This window comes from Astatotilapia calliptera, chromosome 14 (genome assembly GCF_964374335.1).
Source record: "Astatotilapia calliptera chromosome 14, fAstCal68.1, whole genome shotgun sequence".
NCBI classification, from domain to species: domain Eukaryota; kingdom Metazoa; phylum Chordata; class Actinopteri; order Cichliformes; family Cichlidae; genus Astatotilapia; species Astatotilapia calliptera.
The window spans coordinates 39,159,821-39,178,643 of record NC_137435.1 but is presented as its reverse complement, the minus strand read 5'-3'; the positions used below and the strand labels follow the sequence as shown (position 1 = coordinate 39,178,643).

Below are 18,823 nucleotides of genomic sequence, written 5' to 3'. Positions count from 1 at the left end.
ATCATCTGATGGGCCAGATGTATCTCTCATGTTCTGTGTCACGTTTTGCTGGATTCTTTTCCTTTTTCTTATGGCTTTCCATTACTGTTCTGATACTGTGAAATGCATTAGCTCACCACATATGCGACCATGTCATTTTGGGTAGCTTTTACATATAGGTTAATTACCATTTGTGTAACTTACATAGTTGCTGCACATTTAGAGCGTGCTATAGGGCCAGTATTACTGTCAGGTCTGATATTGACTAAACAGGGTTTATTTAGTGCTTATAAATGTGACAGAGTGAAGCTTATTTGCGTGCCATTTGACTTTAAATTTTATTCTATTTGGATTTGAAATCAAACACTACAGAGTCAAAGTGCTGGTACTCACAACAATTTGCATTAATCATCATGAAACTGAGCTCACGGCCCACTATTCAGACATCACTACTGATTATAATATTTGGGGAAACCTGCAGTCAGCTGACAGTTGGATGAGTGACGACACGTTTTTTCCACGCTACTTCCAGATGAAAATTATCAGCGTTTTGGAACTTTCTTATCTGGATGATTGAGCATGCATCAATATACTAGTTGATTACAATTACTGACAGTCTGGTATAATATTTAACTTTGTTTAGAAATGTGCAATACCTGTCTGTGTTGCTGAGGATCACGGCGACAACAGCAAAAGTGTCGAGTAGGTGTCACTGTAGAGAAGTGTGTCTGTTTGGAAACCTCTGCTTTGACAAAGCCTCGCGTTCCCCAGCACTACAATACACTGACTTGCCTGCAGACTAGACCTGACCTGCGGTGACCAACTGGAAAATTGCACGTGTACCACCAAGAGTGACAGAATTAGGATTTCATTTGGTTTCATACGCTTTTCATACGCTTGCAGATTGGAAACGCGGTTTCTTTTTGATGACCACCTTATATTGACGTGACCACCCCATTAAAGTCAATATTTTTGCTCTTAAGTCGCGGTTTGGCTCGGAGCAAGACCTCTAGAGGGCAACAGCACTCCGGTGACAGCTGCACTTGCTTTGCCACGTCTACGTACAAGAAGAAGGGAAATTCTGACGTCAACACGCTCGAGCATGCCTACTACACTCCACATAAACAAAGGCAGGACGCGGCTCTGCGATAATTTGTACTGTCTTTCTATTCTATATACTAACAATATTAAATAAAATTGGAGCGGGCCTCAACTTTGGAGCCATGGAAAACGCATTACTGATGCGAGTGAGTGTTTTTACCGATCAAGGAGGCAGGAAATACATGGAAGATGTGACCGAGGTCATAGTAGAGCCTGAGCCGGGAGAAAATGAGCCGACGACGGGTGACCCAGAGGAGAACATTCGGAGAGACTACACGTTCAATTCTCTGGCTGGGGACACTTATCCCGACCGGGCCGATAAAACCGTGGAGTCCCCGCAGGTTTTAAACGCATCCAGTGAACTCGTACAAACAGAAGACGAGGGTATATCGGTAGAAACGCCGTCACCAGGAGATCTAAGCACGCCGCAAGTTCAGCCGAACACCCCGACTTGTTCCCGCCGTTCCGTAGCATTCTTCGCCGTTTTTGATGGTCACGGGGGTCGCGAGGCTGCGCAGTTTGCGCGAGACTATCTTTGGGAGTTCATGAAGAAACAGCGGGGATTCTGGTCAGACTGTGACCGGGAGGTCTGCTCTGCCATACGCAAAGGGTTTGTAGCATGCCACCATGCTATGTGGAAGAAACTGCGTAAGTTTACTAAAACTATTAAGTTGTGACACGTAAAAGCTGTTACTACTTTGTGCTTCTCTGTGTTTAAGTAACGTGAACTTAAAGCCAAACCTCAAAATCAGACTATATTATCTGGCCTACACCCAGCTGAGTGTTGACCGACCGTAGCTCATTGCTAGCTCTGTGAAAGCCGGATTTACTAGAATGTTCCACGGGCTCAGTAGAGCCTTAAAAAGAAAGATCTCGACCAGAGAGCTAGGTAATTGCCAGATACCCCAGCAAATTCCTCGCCATTGTGCCCAGGCTCTGTTTGTTTGTTTGTTCAATTAAGATCAAGTTATAAGTAAATGTTGGAATTAGCATTGGAATTAGCGGAGCTAACGAAGTTAGCTGTAGCCGCCCGGTATTCGCCAAACAAAGCCCGTCACAGCAGACACCGAACAGTTCAGAAGTATGTTCACAATCTAATGTATAATGGAAACCCACAAAGTGTTATGGTCTCACTGGCCTCAATCTAGTGTGTCGTTACAGAGACGTAGTTATTACCCTTTTTAACGCCTCATCGATTCTATTTAGTCTGTGTATGCCTTGGACCACGGCAGTGTGTTCAGGTGTCTGGTTGGATATGTTCGGACTTGTCAGCTGTTTCCAGCTGGTCACAGATTATATGTACACACACAAAGTGCTTGTGCAGCGCATGTGTGACTTTGCTTATAAAACTACCTCCTGGACGAATAAAAACCGACCTTGAGGTCACATACATCTCTTTTAGCGTGGTAAACAAAAACAGATCAGTGCACATTGATATGTAAGAAGCCAGTATGTTCTACCTGTCTGTTCGGTGTACCTCACAACACTGTGCAGTAATGTTTTATAAACAATAAGCTTGTGTTCATTTTCTGCCTTCTGTATTTTCAGCTGAATGGCCAAAGACACTTACAGGCCTTCCTAGTACATCAGGTACCACAGCCAGTGTAGTGGTGCTCAGAGGAAACCGCATGTATGTGGCCCATGTTGGGGACTCTGCGGTGGTTCTAGGTGTCCAGGAGGACCCTTCAGTCCCATTCATCAGAGCTGTGGAAGTCACGCAGGACCATAAACCAGAACTTCCCAAAGAGAGGGAGCGTATTGAAGGTCTAGGAGGAAGGTAAGCAGGGCCCAGCCCAACATTTTGTCACCCCCACCCCCCAACTGACCCCATAGTTTTATAGATCCCTTGTAAATGTTTACTGTCCTATCTGTCCTACTGTCCTATGGGGTAAATACAAATTTTCATTACTCTATATATTGCTGTTTTATTTTATCTATAATAGTGTAACATAAGTTATTTGTAAATGTTATTAAAAGTCTAAACCTGCAAATAACTATTAATTGAGCTTTAAGAGAAATACAGTATAGAGATTGAAAATGTGACGTCATTCAGGGGTAAAACCGCAAAGGATTCTGGGAACTCGTGGCAAGAGGTACTATAGCGCACGCAGGCTTTCAATTGAAATCAGTCACACAGCGATAAAAAGAAACACAAAAAATGTCAAGAAGCTGTTGTATTATTAACTGCAATAGCCGGTCGCATGACAGCCACGGGAAGCCGACGGGTAAAGAGATCGGTTGTTATCGGATTACGTCGTTGAAGAGAAATTGTTCAAGCCATGTTTCCGAAGTAACAAAGAGGTGACGGATGGACTGGATTGCAGCCATTCAAAGAGCAAATACAACGTCCCAGAACCCTCCAGCTCACATGTTAGTCTGCTCCAAACATTTCCACAAAGGTCAGTGTTAGGGCTGGGCAATATGACCCAAAATTCATATCTCGATATTTTTTAGCTGGATGGCGATATAAGATATACATATTTTTTTAAGCCATAAAGTAAGAACAAAAAGAGAGTTCTTAGTCAAAGCTGTGTCCCAGATGTCACACAGGCACTTTTATTAACATACAGCACAGATGTACATGAAAAATTACTCAAAATTAAATTATGAGCATTCATTAAATAATGCTCCATAAATAAAAGAAAACAAGGTTGTTTTTGTGCTAAACAAAGAGCTCACAATTGTGCAGTCAAAATGTAAACTAAAAGATGCTGAGCGTAATAACAAAGACAGACAGATTTCACAGCTGCTCTGTTCCCAAGTTTTGCTGTGTGACTGATAGCCTGGAGTTTGAAATCCGCTTCATAACCACATCTCTTACAGGTGCCATTTATGGTCCTTATACACACACAGTACGGTAATATTACGTTGATGCACAGTACGTATCACTCCGCGAAGCTCCTCGGTAGCCGTAATGCGCCGACAATCTATCAAGCGGTGCAGCTCCGTAGCTGACCAAAGTCGTACTCAAACATTTGTGACAGATTGCTGAGCGCCGTGTACCACATAAAATCGGTTCGCGGCCATCAAGCACAACCAGAATTCATACATAAGGCGCGCTATCAACTTTTGAGAGAATGAAAGGATTTTAGGGTTAGCGCTGTTAGCTCGTTAGCGCGGTTAGCTCGTTAGCACGTTGACGCCGTCCAGCCCCACGCATGGGGCGATGCGCAGTAACTCGTTAACGGAGATTTGCCGTGTCCGTCTTGTCGCTGCCTGCACGTGAAGCGATGGGGGAGGAGGGGGAGTTGTCTTCAGTGAAGGCGAGGCGGAGTAACGTTGCGTAGAGACAAAAGTGGACGAAAGAGAGGCAAACTTGCGGCTCCACAACTATAATTATAACGTAACATAGACTATATCGATATAAAGGATATTGTCACATCTTATATCTCGTATAAAATATATCGATATGTTTCAAAAACTCGATATATCGCCCAGCTCTAGTCAGTGTTTTGTAGCAGTTAATACGTCATTTTTCATAACATAATTGGTGATATAGGTTACAAGCAAGTCTGGCGCTGAACAGAAATGGTCGCGCTATGCTCCTTTGTTTATTGTGCATAAACAGTGAATTGTCCTGACACAATATTGCGTTTCGCTTCTGTTATTACCATGGTACATTGACAAAAACATATACTTTTCCACAGGGTAAAACAGTTTTTTTGTATCACTAATAGCCCAGTACGATTACAGCATACAGTATTATTGTCACTTACCAGTCTCGACGATTTGTGAGACTGGTAAACTTACGTTTGTTCGTACGATGGTCTTTTGTTCTACACGGTGCATTTCAAGGTCCTGCACCCATCCGTCGGTAAACTGTACCTGGGCTCGTTGCAGTGACCTGAAGTTACTAAACTTCATGAGTGTATGCGCTCACTCCAAGAAGCGTATAATTATAAATATGAGCGTGGTGAAAGTTGGGCAGCACGCTAACGTCTTTTGTCCACTCTGTGTGCTCGTAAGGGTCTGACCCTTTCACTCCTTTGATTTTTTCCTCGTATCTTTTCTTTGACTTTTCATCAAGTCTGTCTTTGTACGGTCCGGCATTGTTCTCCTTCGTTTTGTACATTCCTTTTTTGGGGGGCAAAGAAAAACCAAGAAGGTATTGGAACCGGAGAATGAACGTTTTGCGGTGCTGCAAATGCTTGCATTTGATGCGGTACTTGGATTGTTTTGCCACGAGTTCCCAGCATGCAATGCGCGAAAGCCACGTGGTCTGCCAATCTCTATAGTACACCCCATGCCCCCCCTTTAGACCCGACCCTGCATGCTGCAGATTGAAAAGGGCTGTCCACCTGCAGCAGAGTTTATCAGAAATCTGCCCAATTTAAAGATCGTTGTAAACTAAACAAAGAAGTTCATCTGCACACAGACGGCTTTCATTTGAACTTTTAATCAAACAGCATTGTTTTGAGCCACAGCTGCTTTTGAGGCCAGCTGTGGTTGCCAGAGCAGGTTATCTACCAGTCAGAAGGTTTCAGAATCAGTCTTCCTGCAGCTACTCCAGTCTGCATGTTGAAGTATCTTTGGGGAAGATACTGAACCCTGATTTGCTCCTGATGCAGCCATCAGAGTGTGAGTGTGTGCACAAATGTTATAAACGGTTCTTAGCATAGAAAAAAGTGCTTATATATGAACGGATGCATGTGAGGCTAGTAAAAAGCACTTTGAGTGCTCATTTAATATATAAAAAAATACTATAAAAGTACCAGTCCATTTCCCATTTACTGTGTTTGTCACTGTTTCTGCTTTTCTTCATATTTAAGCTTTCTGATTAGGGCCCTAACATGTTTTCATGAACAACAACAGTCTCTAAGTTAAAAAGTAAAACTGAGTTGATTAGCTCTGAAAACATTCCACTCTGAGTATCTTTACTCTGAGTTAATTGCATACGTGAACAGGGAAAGAAAGCCATCATCAACAGAGCCCCGACACAACGAATTACCATGGGAACGGGTAAATAAGAAGCAGTGTCCCGATTTTATTACCGTGCACAAAGAAATATGAACACGTGTCACTGATTACCACGACATTCATCTTTAAAAAAAACAGGACGGAAGAAAAAAAATCCTTTCAGTCTTGCTCCAGTCTGTCTTCATCATAGGTTGAATAAAAGTTTGTTTTAAATATCATCTTTAATACTGTCTTTCATTGTCATTTACCTAAATAGATTTTTCAGTTAGAATCTGAAATCTTGAATTTTAAATGTGATTATTAAACTTTAATGTAACAGGGACAGAAACTGAAGATAAACTCTGAACAAACAGACAAAACAATTTACGGATCCACCCCCAAGTCCATCGCTTGTTAATTTAAAAGAAATGTTGCTACAGTTTATGCCAATTTTTAATAATTCTTCAGTAAAACTTTAATGTGCTGATAGAATGTAACAACCTTTTTTTGTTTGATCAAGAGAGAATTGTATTATTTCTGACATTGCTAGATAAATATGCTGCTCTAAATGTTCCTGTTTTGGAGGTTGTCTCATTGCTTGCCTGACCAGATTAATATCCTTTAACTATACCTGACTGGACTTGCTATACTCAAACCCAGCCTTGAAGCCACACACTACTGGACTATTAGTGCAGGTCAAAAATGTACGTCTGTCTTTAAAAGGCTGTGTGTTTGTGATGTGTATGACTATGTTTTTGTTGGGTGTATTGAATCGATTGGCACCTGTGTGTAATTCTTGTTGCTGTAGTCTGACTCTTCTAAATGGCAGCTTCTCTCTCCTCTCTGTATGAACAGCGTGATCAAGAAGTCTGGGGTGAATCGGGTGGTGTGGAAGAGGCCAAGACTCAGCCACAATGGTCCAGTCCGTCGTAGTACTGTGATCGACCAGATACCATTCTTGGCAGTAGCTCGAGCTTTAGGTAGGAGCATTAACTTACTGTAATCCCAGTGAAGAAGCTGTGAGGATGACTAGAATAATACAAAACAGAGTACCAGAACCATGATTTTATTTTCACTAGCAATTGGGCACAAAGTCTGCGCTCTGTAGAGCTTCTGTTCAAATAGGCTACTTCTAAGTTCAAGAAAAAGGGTAGTGATGGTTAGACTCAGAGTCACACAGCATGTGTGGCTCGTAGTTCCTTCATTAAAGTTTTCCTTTTCTGCCACAGGCGATCTATGGAGTTACGACTTCTACAGTGGAGAGTTTGTAGTTTCTCCAGAGCCTGACACTAGTGTGGTGGTTCTTGACCCTAAAAAACATCGCTACATCATCCTGGGCAGCGATGGTCTGTGGAATATGGTTCCTCCTCAAGAGGCCATCTCCATGTGTCAGAATAATGACGAGGAAATGGTGAGTGGTTATGCTTTAGCTGCTATCAGTATAGATGGTTGCCCTGTTCCTGCATGTGTGGGTTGATGTCTCTTATAGCCCATAAGTAAAAAGTAATGTCCACCTCATATCAGCCGTGTTAGTCGGTGTACTAACAGCATTTACTGCTGCAGGCACCATGTGGGGTCTCGAGTGCCAGGCAGCTGGTCAGTCATGCTTTGCTGCGGTGGCGCCAGCGGATGTTGCGTGCAGACAATACAAGCGCCATAGTAATTGCCCTGCAAGAGCCTGGGACCTGCCAGGACACCCTGCACCATGAGGAAGTGCTGCTAGACCTAGCCAAGGTGTCTCAGTGTCCCCCCACCTCCATATCTCGCGCAGACACTCCTCTTGTTCAGGTGAGGAACAATAGATCCCTGGTTTAAGGTGTGGTATGCACATATAAGTGCTGGACTTGACTGTTATTCCATTGTCTTCTTCTACAGCGACTTCCAGAGGAGGACTCTCCCGCGGCCACATGTGAGCTCTTCTCTGCGTTGGAGCGACGAGATGGGCTATCGGGAAGCAACAGCTTTTATCACATGGATCTATCTGACCCCTTTGCTCTGACTCCGCTGTGTTCAAACGGCAGCCCCGAGCTGCCCGCCCTGTCCAGTGCAACGGACAGGACAGCTGGCAGCAGGACACCCACCAGAAAAAGAACTATTGACGTGTCATCAAGCCCATCGGGCCTGCTGGCAAAGAAAGCCCGGCGCAGGACTGCCGAAAGACCGCCACTGGTGCAACACAACGCAGAGAAGAAACAGAAAGACACCAATAATGTCTCCTCCATTCTCCAGCAGCATAAAAGTACCACAGTATGTGTGTGCTAAAACACACACACACACCTGCTCCCTCCCACTGTCACCGTCATTTGCAGTGGTGCTTCTGTTCCATAAGTTTGCAGCTTCCTCCTGCATATTGTTACGACTCTAAGCAACGGTTCTACGGAGGGAAGACTCACTGCTCACCACTCAAACAGTCGACATTTATAAAAAGTTTGTTTTGGATGAATTTTGTGTCTTTGTTTTTAAATTCCTTCCTGAAATGCTGATGAAATGTGTCTTATGTCACCTCAGTTTCTAGTAACAATTGTAAGCATTAAATAATGTTGCTGGTGTAAAATCTTATGCATTTTATAGCAAGTATTGAAAAGTAAGTTGAATTGTTCATTTAGAACAAATATATATATTTTTCTACTTTCTTTTATTGTATGATGATCTTAGAGTAATATTCCTTTTAGATGTGCTTCACCTTTTCTTTCTTCTCCAACTCATCACTCTGTCAACAAAATTGTGTGCGCACTCTGTGTTAAACATATTTATGTATTATTATCAGTTTATTTAATCACTGGAGACTTACCTTGAATATAAACTGAAGGTGCTGCTACCATCACAGACCAGTAAGCTACTACATTGTGTGTGTTGCTATATAAATACATGTAATGTTTGCAAGTATCATGTTTTCTCATTTGCCATAATGCACCCCCACCCTGTGAGGTTTCTAATAGTTGTTAATTGCACAGTGCATCTTAAGGGATAGGTGCATCCCCTCGATTATGTTTTTAATGTTTGTTGTTTGGTGTCTTCACTTCCCTGAGCCTGCTTCCTACACCTGGTATAAGTTCTCAGAAAAAGCTTTTTGGCAGCCCTTTGCTTCTGTACATGTGTCTATAATAGTGAACTTCTCTCTGTGTGAACACCCTGGTGGCCCTAAAGGAAATCTTCTTCAATTGTGAGGCACTGCAAACAATGTTTACAAGTAACATTTACTGAGCTATTTCATGCTGCCAGCCTTTCACTGTGCACGAACCTTCCCCTGCAGAGAAGAAACTGTCATGCTCCCCCAGTTCATCCTGCCACTTCGTTTTATCTCATTTGCAACACAACATCACCACCTGCACCACCTGTTTCTTTAATACTCGCCTTCCTACGAGCTGTTGTCCCACCATGCTGCAGCGCAAGTTGTATAGTTACCAATGTATGCACAAGGCTCATCTGTGATTAAATACACTCTGCATGGATGGACTTTAAGAGAACTGTTTTGCACTATTATGGTGACGTTCATTGTCTCTAGGAGTGAGTTGCTTTTAACAAACAATGCAGCTAGTCTGAAATTGAGGATGTCAAATAATAAAATCGTTTTAGAATAGATCACTCACTGAGCTTAGTATAGTTAGGAAAACATGACAGAGCCCTGTATGATTCAGATTTTTCCTGCGAGAGAGTAACGACCATTACACAGGAAAGAAAAACTTCTCAGTCTTTGTTACGTGATGTGTTTCCACTGAGCTAAGTGCAATTTCTAACAGGAATTTGTAGCATTGTGGGTTATTTAAATTATACAGTGATAATTCATGTTTGACATACTCTGTAAATGCAGTCTGTTGCTTGGCTTGGAATTCCTCAATTATGATTTTTTTATATATATTTGAGAATTCTGTTCCTCTTTTTGTTTGCTTATTAATCGAAGTACTCACCTCCCTGATTCGGATAGCTGTGCTAACACCAAGTGCATGTGTACAATGTAAATGTGAAAAACACTTATCTGGAAATGAACCTATTTAAATAAAATAAATTCTCTGAAGTAACTTAATTACAACGCTTTGAAAATATTTAGTAATTAAAAAAATCATTATGCAATCTGAACGGTTTTGCAAACAAACAAAAAAACATTTGCCATTGCATATGTCCCACTGGTTGAACGTCAGAAGAGAAAGAGGAATTCTGGAGTAAGGCTGTGTAGGTTCTCAGTCATGGTAATCTAAGGAGATTGAATAGAAAAGACTTTCTCGAGTCTTCAAGGCGTCTTCAGGAAACTCAAAGGAGTCCAGTCGCTTTTCTATTCAAGCTCCTTAAAGTTCTGGAGTGAGTTAGATGAAGTGGTAGAGAGTATCCCCAGAACATGTTCAGGATGTTCTTCAGTATGTTATTGTCGTTTTCCTTGTTTTTGACTGCACCAGAAGCAAGCTAGAGACAGTCCAAAGTCTGTGGGTGACCATGAAATCTGGAGGAGTGTGACACACTGACCAAAGAAGAATGGGTGGGATTGTTCAGGAGGCTTGTGTGAGACTTGTTGAAAAAAATAGCAAAACACTGCAGACTGTTGTCCTGCAAAAAAAGATACACAACCGCTCGTTAGCATAAGGGGGGCTAATAAGTTTGACCTTGGTTTTTTTTGTTTTTGTGAAATTATTTTGTTTCTGTGTGCAAAGTTAAATAATGTAAGCATCCAAAATAAAACTAAAATGTTTGGAAAAGCTGTGGTAAAAATTCTTTGCTCTGTTTAACGGACAACAAGGGAAATAACAAAGATTTAATATGTTCATAGTCAGGCTAAGAACTCTGTCCTCATCTGTTGACTAGAATATATACATAGACTCAGTTTGTCGTTTGATAAATAGTGCTGCGGGTTGTAAAATGTTTTCAACGTGACAAGGCCAAAGCCTGCTAACTTCTTAGTGATCATGACTGACTATAACTGGTAGTTTCTTTTTCCCATCATAAAAAGGATTTGTTTGACAGCACTTTGACCAACAAAGTAAAGGTAAAAGAGAAGACAGAGAAGTGTTTATTTCAGAGCCCAACATCATTAGTTCAGTTGTACCTCAGTAAAACTGGATGTGTCACCAGTTTGTCAATGTTGACAAGTAGACCCAGTCTGTCACGCTCAGATGACAGGAAACTGGTTAGGATGTGCAGAAGCAACCCAGGAACCACGAACGCTCAAACATGTCAAGAACTGGAAACTACTGGAAAACCAGCATTGCTATCCACAGTGAAGCGAGTTTTACATGGCTATGGACTAGGACATTGCTGATCACGAGATGTTGTCTTGTTCCAAAATCAATCGTGCATGTGGGAAGCGGACATTTGCACGATAAGAGATATGCTAGGTTTTAACAACTGTACAGCAACTGTACCAACTGTCAAGCATAGTAGTGGTGGTGTCATGCTCTGGGGCTATCTTGCTGCCAGTGGTACATTGCACACCATGGACAGAATAATGAAGAAAAATACTTTAACTTCCCCTCAAATAAGACAGTTGAAACTTGGATACAATTAGGTGTTCCAACAAGATAAAACTCCCAAACACACATCAAAACCATATCATCACATTCAGAAAAAAGGTTAAACTCGAAATACTATTTTGAGTTGTTGCTTCAAGCCAAACAACCTTCACGGCTCCTATACCTTCTATAAAATGCCTTGTGTAGATGAGTTTGTGGTTCAACACACATCCTCTTTTTTGTACAAGGGTGGTACCATCAGTGTCCTTGCATCTGCCCATTGTCAGCCATTTCATTTTGTACAAATCTCTCCAACTCTTCCAGGGTTTTGTGGTTTTTCCTTCTGAACAGTTCCAACTTTCTGCACCACCTCTTCAATGTCATTATATTTATCACCACACTGTGTTGATGCGCTAAAAGAGAAATCATTTCCTTTGACTAAAACTGATTATGAAGTACAATTTCACCATCTCATCTACACAAGGCATTTTGTAGAAGGCTTTAATTTCCACATTTGAATTTTATTCTGAAACTCTTATTTGGACTTTACTCTGAGAATATTTTTCAGCTTATATCTCAAAATAGTATTTCAACCTTAGTATTGAAATTTGATCATTTATACTAGGGGTGCAACGATACACAAAATTCACGGTTCGGTTCGATACTTTGGTGTCACGGTTCGATATTTTTTTGATACAAAAAAAATGTTCATGCCTTTTTAATTTGTCATTTATTAAAATTATAAATATATATTTTAACTCAAAAGTACAGTTTTTAAATTTAATGTTGCTGAAACAAAAGTAATTAAAAAAATAAATATATCTCAGGGCTCTCAAAATTTCAAAATCCCTGGTAGCCCTTCGGGCAGGGACTCTTCAGTTTTTGGTAGCCCAAAATAAATGTAAGTAGCCCGAATAAAAAATAGAGCAATTTTTTGATTGATGTTTTGTTTCCTTTACAATATTATACATTAATGTATAATATTGTAAAGGAAACAAAACATTAATCAAAAAATTGTTGAAACACAAATTACAACATTGTATAAAAATTACAATCATCAACTCAAATACTTGGTTCTAATTGAACAGAAACTTCTATGAACTTGTAAGAACTGTGTAGGACATGAATCCGTCTCTGTCAGATCCTGAATTTGAAATTTCCACTGAAGTCACGGGTAAGAGGCAAGTGGAACCAAGATCGAGGCCATTTGCTGTTTGAAGTTTGCAAAGACTGCTACATTGTGCCAGTGGTAGTTCACTCTTTGCAACATAGTAGCTGTTCTAAACAGATTTTTCAGGTTTATTTTTAGTATGTTATTTGCAATTGGTGTTTGTTCTGGGAAAGATATTGCAGACTGAGCAATAATGCATTTCTTGCATTTCTCATGGGTTCTAATGGGGGCCTTTCTTAAAATGACTGGTCCCAGTAACAAAGGCGCTTGTCGACTCAGAAATCGAGAGAAAACCAACAACACACCCGGCAGAACATTATGTTATTTACACGGGTGCACATAAGTGGTCCGCATGTGCGCATTCGCTGTCAAAATAAAAGACGCGCACCAGATAAGAAGTTGCAACGCGCGTTTGCGTCCATATAAAAAGCACTGTTGTTGTCCGCTAGAGTGGGATTTTCACGGCACATTCCACACCACATCTCTGTGCGTTCATCATTTGTTTGAAGCCAGCTCACCTCCTGCAACCACTTTTCCGAGAATACGTGCTTCTTTTGTGGTTCGGACTCCTTCTGACATTTCTTTGGAGGTGGAGGAACACCAAAGTAATTGCTTAAAGGAGCTTCTTCGACATCTTTAAGAGTTTTAAACAAATGTCTGTCCTCCTCCAGAAAATCTTATGTACGCAAACACGCGTTGCAACTTCATATCTTGTGCGCGGTTTTTTTTGGGTTTTTTGACAGCGAATGCGCACCTGCGGACCACTTATGTGCAGCCCTGGTTATTTAGCTCGTCATATTGCAGCCACAGAAATTCTTTTGTCCATGAAACCATAAAGCTGCACTTTCTTTTTGCCTTATAGTCTGATTTGTCATAACTTCTCCGTTTTGTGGTAAGCTTTTCTTTGGCTGTCACTTCTTCACCCCGACCTGTCTTATTTGGCTCAGCAGAACTAAAATATATATCCTGCTGCTTTTACACACGCACTCACATAAGCTCAGCGATTCTCTGCGTGATCAACCTCTCACATGTTTAAGCTGCGGGAGATTTCACTTGTCATGTTTGCATAGTAAGCTAACGATTGATAAGACGATGTCAGAGGAATTGGTGCACAAATTATCATCAGTCACCAATCAGTGCTGTCGCTCTCTATACACAGTTCGCACGATTGCAAAGTGAAAGCAAAAAACAAGCGCAAATTCAAACGCAATTACAATATGTCACATATTGACAGTGGCTCACCGATGCCAATGACATAATTACCCAGCTACATTTCCGAAAGAATGCAAAAGCATTGACATATATTTTTCCTACAATAGCCCGACGGGCAGGGCAGAGATAGATTTTGGTAGCCCGACTGGAAAAATCGCTAGCCCCGGGACGTCGGGCTAGCGATTTTGCGAGCCCTGTATCTGATTGAGGAATCACTCATCTTTGGAAAAGAGAGTTTATTACAGAGAAATGTCTCTTTCCAAAATAAAAGCAATACTATCCGCTTCTTCTGGGATATATTCTCAGCAGCATATTGTAGCGGGTCAGGGCTGTTCGGGGTTCTGTTTGTACAGTTATGTTTTGTTTATGTTGCCATAGTGACGGGTGACGCCCTCTCGCTGCAACGGTGTGTCCTTCCAGGGTCAGAGGGCGCCCTGTGTGTTGTTGTTGCTGTGCGTTACTGCGCTGAGCAGTTAGCTAGCGGCAGTGTTCTTCTGCAGATGTCAATAAACGGCTGTGCTCCCTGGCTAGCTCACGGGAAGCAAGACCAAACGATACCTCCGTCTCCTCCTTGTCTGAGCTCGCCACAATATTAAACATATCAGGTCCCCATAAGGAGAATCCTGTGCTAACGGCTGTCTAAATGACTCGGGTAAAGTTTGTAGCATGCGTGCTTGTTGTTTTTGTCTGCTTCCACTTGTCTTTGCACTAGGATGATGTCGGCGTAAATGTGCAGTCATATTCGTTGTGTTCCCACTAGTGCTGTCAGCGTTAATCTCGTTGAAATGACGTTAACGCCACAACACGGCAAATCTCCGTTAATGAGCTACCCCTGCGTGGGGCTAGACGGCCAACACGTTAACGAGCTAACTGTGCTAACACACTAGTTCCCACCCATGTAATTGAGCATTGCGTGGCACATCCAACATACTGTTTTACTTTAGTCCATGACGCGCTTACCTTTAGGGTCATACGTCACATGAAAACCAAAATAATTCCAAATGCCAGATCTGAATGAGGGTGGGGGAGGTTCAATTTGCCATGTTGCAAGGAGAGCTTAACTTCTGTCTAGCTAGCTTGCCCTGCGCTCTTCCTTCTGACGATGCTGTCTGTGTTGAACGCTCAGTGGATCTGCGCTCAACAGTGCAGCCTAGGCGGAGTAGTCGAACACAGATTCACTGAGCGCTCAACACAGACAGCATCGTCAGAAGGAAAGTTGATGAAATAAATTACAAATGTTGTATTGTTCGATACATATGCGTACTGAACCGAAAGCACTGTATCGAACGGTTCAATATCGATACGAATATCGTTGCACCCCTAATTTATACCTATATTTATTATTGGGGCCCTGATGCTACTTTGTAAGAAAAAAAACTCTTAAAAACATGGAAACATTATCGAGTGAAATATTAGCCAACTTTATTCTATTCAATCAAAATGACAACAATAAATATTAAGTTGTGACTGCTGCTGGTTAGCATGCAATGTTTAAAAAAATAATAAATAAAATAAGTATGGTAAAAGAAATGTGGTAATGAAAGCTTAAATATGTCAAGAAGCTATCACTGATTATTGAATATTATATAATAGTTAGATATACATAGATTTAACTACATGTACTCCACTCTGGTATACAAGTTATTGCAGATCAATGCATTTATTGATCACTACTGAAATGCAGCACCGTCGGCCTCCTTTCACTTTTTCCAATTGCCCGCTAAACTTCCGGGAATAACAACGTGACTCTCCAGTCAACGGCGCTAATGTTTACTGACGTAATTTCCGGCGTTTTGTAGCCACATAAGTTGCAGTCACTGGTCAGCGCTAACTATTCATAATAAAAGCGTAAAATAGCGGGATGAATTTACATTATTGTACACACTATTGCACACGTATTTTTAACGTTGCCTAACTTCTGAGAATTGTATAAGTTAACATGTCAAAAGAATATAGAGCAAATGGGCATTTAACGTACAACATGTTTCGTGATCTTTTCCAATACCAGTTTTATTTTGAAAGCTTTCGCGTGAAGTTTTAATGTGCAATGTAGTCGACTTCCTGTCCGGATCCTTAGCGTGATTTGTGAGAGCGGGAAGAATCACAGTAAGTAAAGAAGATGTAAACAGCTGTATATTTTGCTGTTTTGTTTACAAATATGCAAATATATGTCTTTAGTGACAGGCGTGACCAGTGTAACCATGGGATACTCTAGTAGTACAGTAATGGTGCAGCTCGTAGTATTAGCTCTTGCTTGGTATTCGAGCAAAAACGTTCAAGCTAACGCATCACTTTCTCCAGCTTTACCTATCTGGGTGACGTCTTCAGACAGAAGAAATAGTGTAACTACTGCAGGCTACTTCGCAGTGCGTTAGTTGTATGTTACTGTACCTTACACACCTAACTCGTGTTACTCTGAACTTTTGTCGGGACAGGCGAGCATGACTTCATCACCAGTGGAGTACACCATTGGAGGGGTGAAGATCCACTTCCCCTGCAAGGCTTACCCGTCCCAGCTGGCTATGATGAATTTAGTGAGTCGCATCCATCTGTGCTTGCTTGTGCAGTGACAGAGGCTGTGCCAGGCTACACGTGTCTTTCTTTCAATGTCTCTGGTCATGAAAAAACTCAAAACCACACTTAATGCTGATTAAATGACGCTCACCTCCTGATGCACTGCTTCACTACATTATTAAAATATTTTACCAAAAAAAACAACAGTCTGCTGTGATCTGACTCACTACTAGTACCGTTCATTATACATTATTATTTAGTAATGTGTTTTTTTTCTTGATTTTTTTTTTTAAAGTTTGGATATCAAAACAATTTTTACAGGAAAACCACTTTATTATAAGCTAAATACACAACATGCAATCATAGCATAGTTTCTACTACGATCCTGCAAACCTCGCTGTTCCTTTGTCTGACTTATGCATGTATTTGCATTTTGAAAATGTAAGTTTGGGTCTTCTCCCTAAGTTCTTCATAAAGTTTGGTATGGTTGCACAGTCACATGTACCCTTTGCACAAAGCAAACAGACTGCTACACCTGCAAGCTTAATAACATGTTTCCCTTGAGATAGGCGAAGGGAGGTTTTCACCCATCCTAGACATACTCCTGTACAGTCCTCCAAGATCCTAATCTCACATTCACATTAGCTTGCAGGGAACGTGATAACTGGTTAAAACAAAAATCACCCTGAACATAATGTGGAGCATAAACCGTGGCTGTAGTGGACATTTCATTGTTTTTCACTTCAGCGTTGTATGTTTTAACTTAGCTCTTCTCTGTTGTTTTGTAGATTGTACGAGGTTTGAACACAGGGCAGTACTGTTTACTAGAGTCTCCAACTGGAAGTGGAAAGAGCTTGGCGTTGCTTTGTTCAGCCCTGGGTTGGCAGCATGCACAGTTTGGTAAGCCTGGTATGACTGAGTGCATGTACATGTAAAATTCAAGTTGGATGATATACTTGCACTTTATCTATACAATGAAATCTGCTTTTTCTGTCACATTTAAACTGCTCCAGTGGATACTCATAAAACTGTTTAGCTTAGCGTATGGACGAAGACTCCCTGTGAGTCTAAAACCAGGTCTTAAAGTTTTTCTGCTCTTAACTCTTTATGGTGCCAGAGCCGCTCATAGCTCTGGCTGTGAGTATAGAAGCCCCACCGATTTGGTGTTTATACAGTGGGGCAAAAAAGTATTTAGTCAGCCACCGATTGTGCAAGTTCCCCCACCTAAAATGATGACAGAGGTCAGTAATTTGCACCAGAGGTACACTTCAACTGTGAGAGACAGAATGTGAAAAAAAAATCCATGAATCCACATGGTAGGATTTGTAAAGAATTTATTCGTAAATCAGGGTGGAAAATAAGTATTTGGTCACCTCAAACAAGGAAAATCTCTGGCTCTCACAGACCTGTAACGTCTTCTGTAAGAAGCTTTTCTGTCCCCCACTCGTTACCTGTATGAATGGCACCTGTTTGAACTCATCATCTGTATAAAAGACACCTGTCCACAGCCTCAAACAGTCAGACTCCAAACTCCGCCATGGCCAAGACCAAAGAGCTTTCGAAGGACACCAGGAAAAGTATTGTAGACCTGCACCAGACTGGGAAGAGTGAATCTACAATAGGCAAGCAGCTTGGTGTGAAAAAATCAACTGTGGGAGCAATCATCAGAAAATGGAAGACATACAAGACCACTGATAATCTCCCTCGATCTGGGGCTCCACGCAAGATCTCATCCCGTGGGGTCAAAATGATCATGAGAACGGTGAGCAAAGTTCCCAGAACCACACGGGGGGACCTGGTGAATTACTTGCAGAGAGCTGGGACCAAAGTAACAAAGGTCACCATCAGTAACACACTACAACGGCAGGGAATCAAATCCCGCAGTGCCAGACGTGTTCCGCTGCTGAAGCCAGTGCATGTCCAGGCCCGTCTGAAGTTTGCCAGAGAGCACATGGATGATACAGCAGAGGATTGGGAGAATGTCATGTGGTCAGATGAAACCAAAGTAGAACTTTTTGGTATAAACTCAACTCGTCATGTTTGGAGGAAGAAGAATACTGAGTTGCATCCCAAGAACACCATACCTACTGTGAAGCATGGGGGTGGAAACATCATGCTATGGGGCTGTTTTTCTGCCAAGGGGACAGGACGACTGATCCGTGTTAAGGACAGAATGAATGGGGCCATGTATCGTGAGATTTTGAGCCAAAACCTCCTTCCATCAGTGAGAACTTTGAAGATGAAACGAGGCTGGGTCTTCCAACATGACAATGATCCAAAACACACCGCCCGGGCAACAAAGGAGTGGCTCCGTAAGAAGCATTTGAAAGTCCTGGAGTGGCCTAGCCAGTCTCCAGACCTCAACCCCATAGAAAATCTGTGGCGGGAGTTGAAAGTCCGTGTTGCTCGGCGACAGCCCCAAAACATCACTGCTCTCGAGAAGATCTGCATGGAGGAATGGGCCAAAATACCAGCTACTGTGTGTGCAAACCTGGTAAAGACCTATAGTAAA

General features: G+C 41.8%; 2 protein-coding genes across 2 annotated transcripts in view; both read left to right on the top strand.

Annotated features, from left to right (window-relative positions):
- Positions 1 to 141: 141 nt before the first annotated feature.
- Positions 142 to 10,664, top strand: ppm1da (protein phosphatase, Mg2+/Mn2+ dependent, 1Da). Its single transcript, XM_080288501.1, has 6 exons — positions 142 to 1,728; positions 2,629 to 2,857; positions 6,832 to 6,956; positions 7,206 to 7,387; positions 7,540 to 7,764; positions 7,852 to 10,664. Exons 1-6 carry the CDS (start codon positions 1,203 to 1,205, stop codon positions 8,236 to 8,238), a joined length of 1,674 nt encoding a protein of 557 aa, XP_080144627.1. The 5' UTR covers positions 142 to 1,202; the 3' UTR covers positions 8,239 to 10,664.
- A 5,107-nt stretch (positions 10,665 to 15,771) lies between these two features.
- brip1 (BRCA1 interacting helicase 1) overlaps positions 15,772 to 18,823 on the top strand; it is a 42,929-nt gene continuing 39,877 nt past the window's right edge. The window contains exons 1-3 of the mRNA XM_026192375.2: positions 15,772 to 15,903; positions 16,233 to 16,331; positions 17,100 to 17,211. Coding sequence (XP_026048160.2) covers positions 16,239 to 16,331; positions 17,100 to 17,211 — 205 coding nt within the window. The 5' untranslated portion in view covers positions 15,772 to 15,903; positions 16,233 to 16,238. The remainder of the gene's footprint in view (positions 15,904 to 16,232; positions 16,332 to 17,099; positions 17,212 to 18,823) is intronic.

Excerpts from the sequence above, each read along its gene's own strand:
- ppm1da (XM_080288501.1), top strand. The coding sequence starts at position 1,203 with ATGGAAAACGCATTACTGATGCGAGTGAGTGTTTTTACCGATCAAGGA. Across the intron at positions 1,729-2,628 it reads TGCTATGTGGAAGAAACTGC|CTGAATGGCCAAAGACACTT; the intron begins GTAAGTTTACTA and ends CTGTATTTTCAG. Across the intron at positions 7,765-7,851 it reads CAGACACTCCTCTTGTTCAG|CGACTTCCAGAGGAGGACTC; the intron begins GTGAGGAACAAT and ends CTTCTTCTACAG.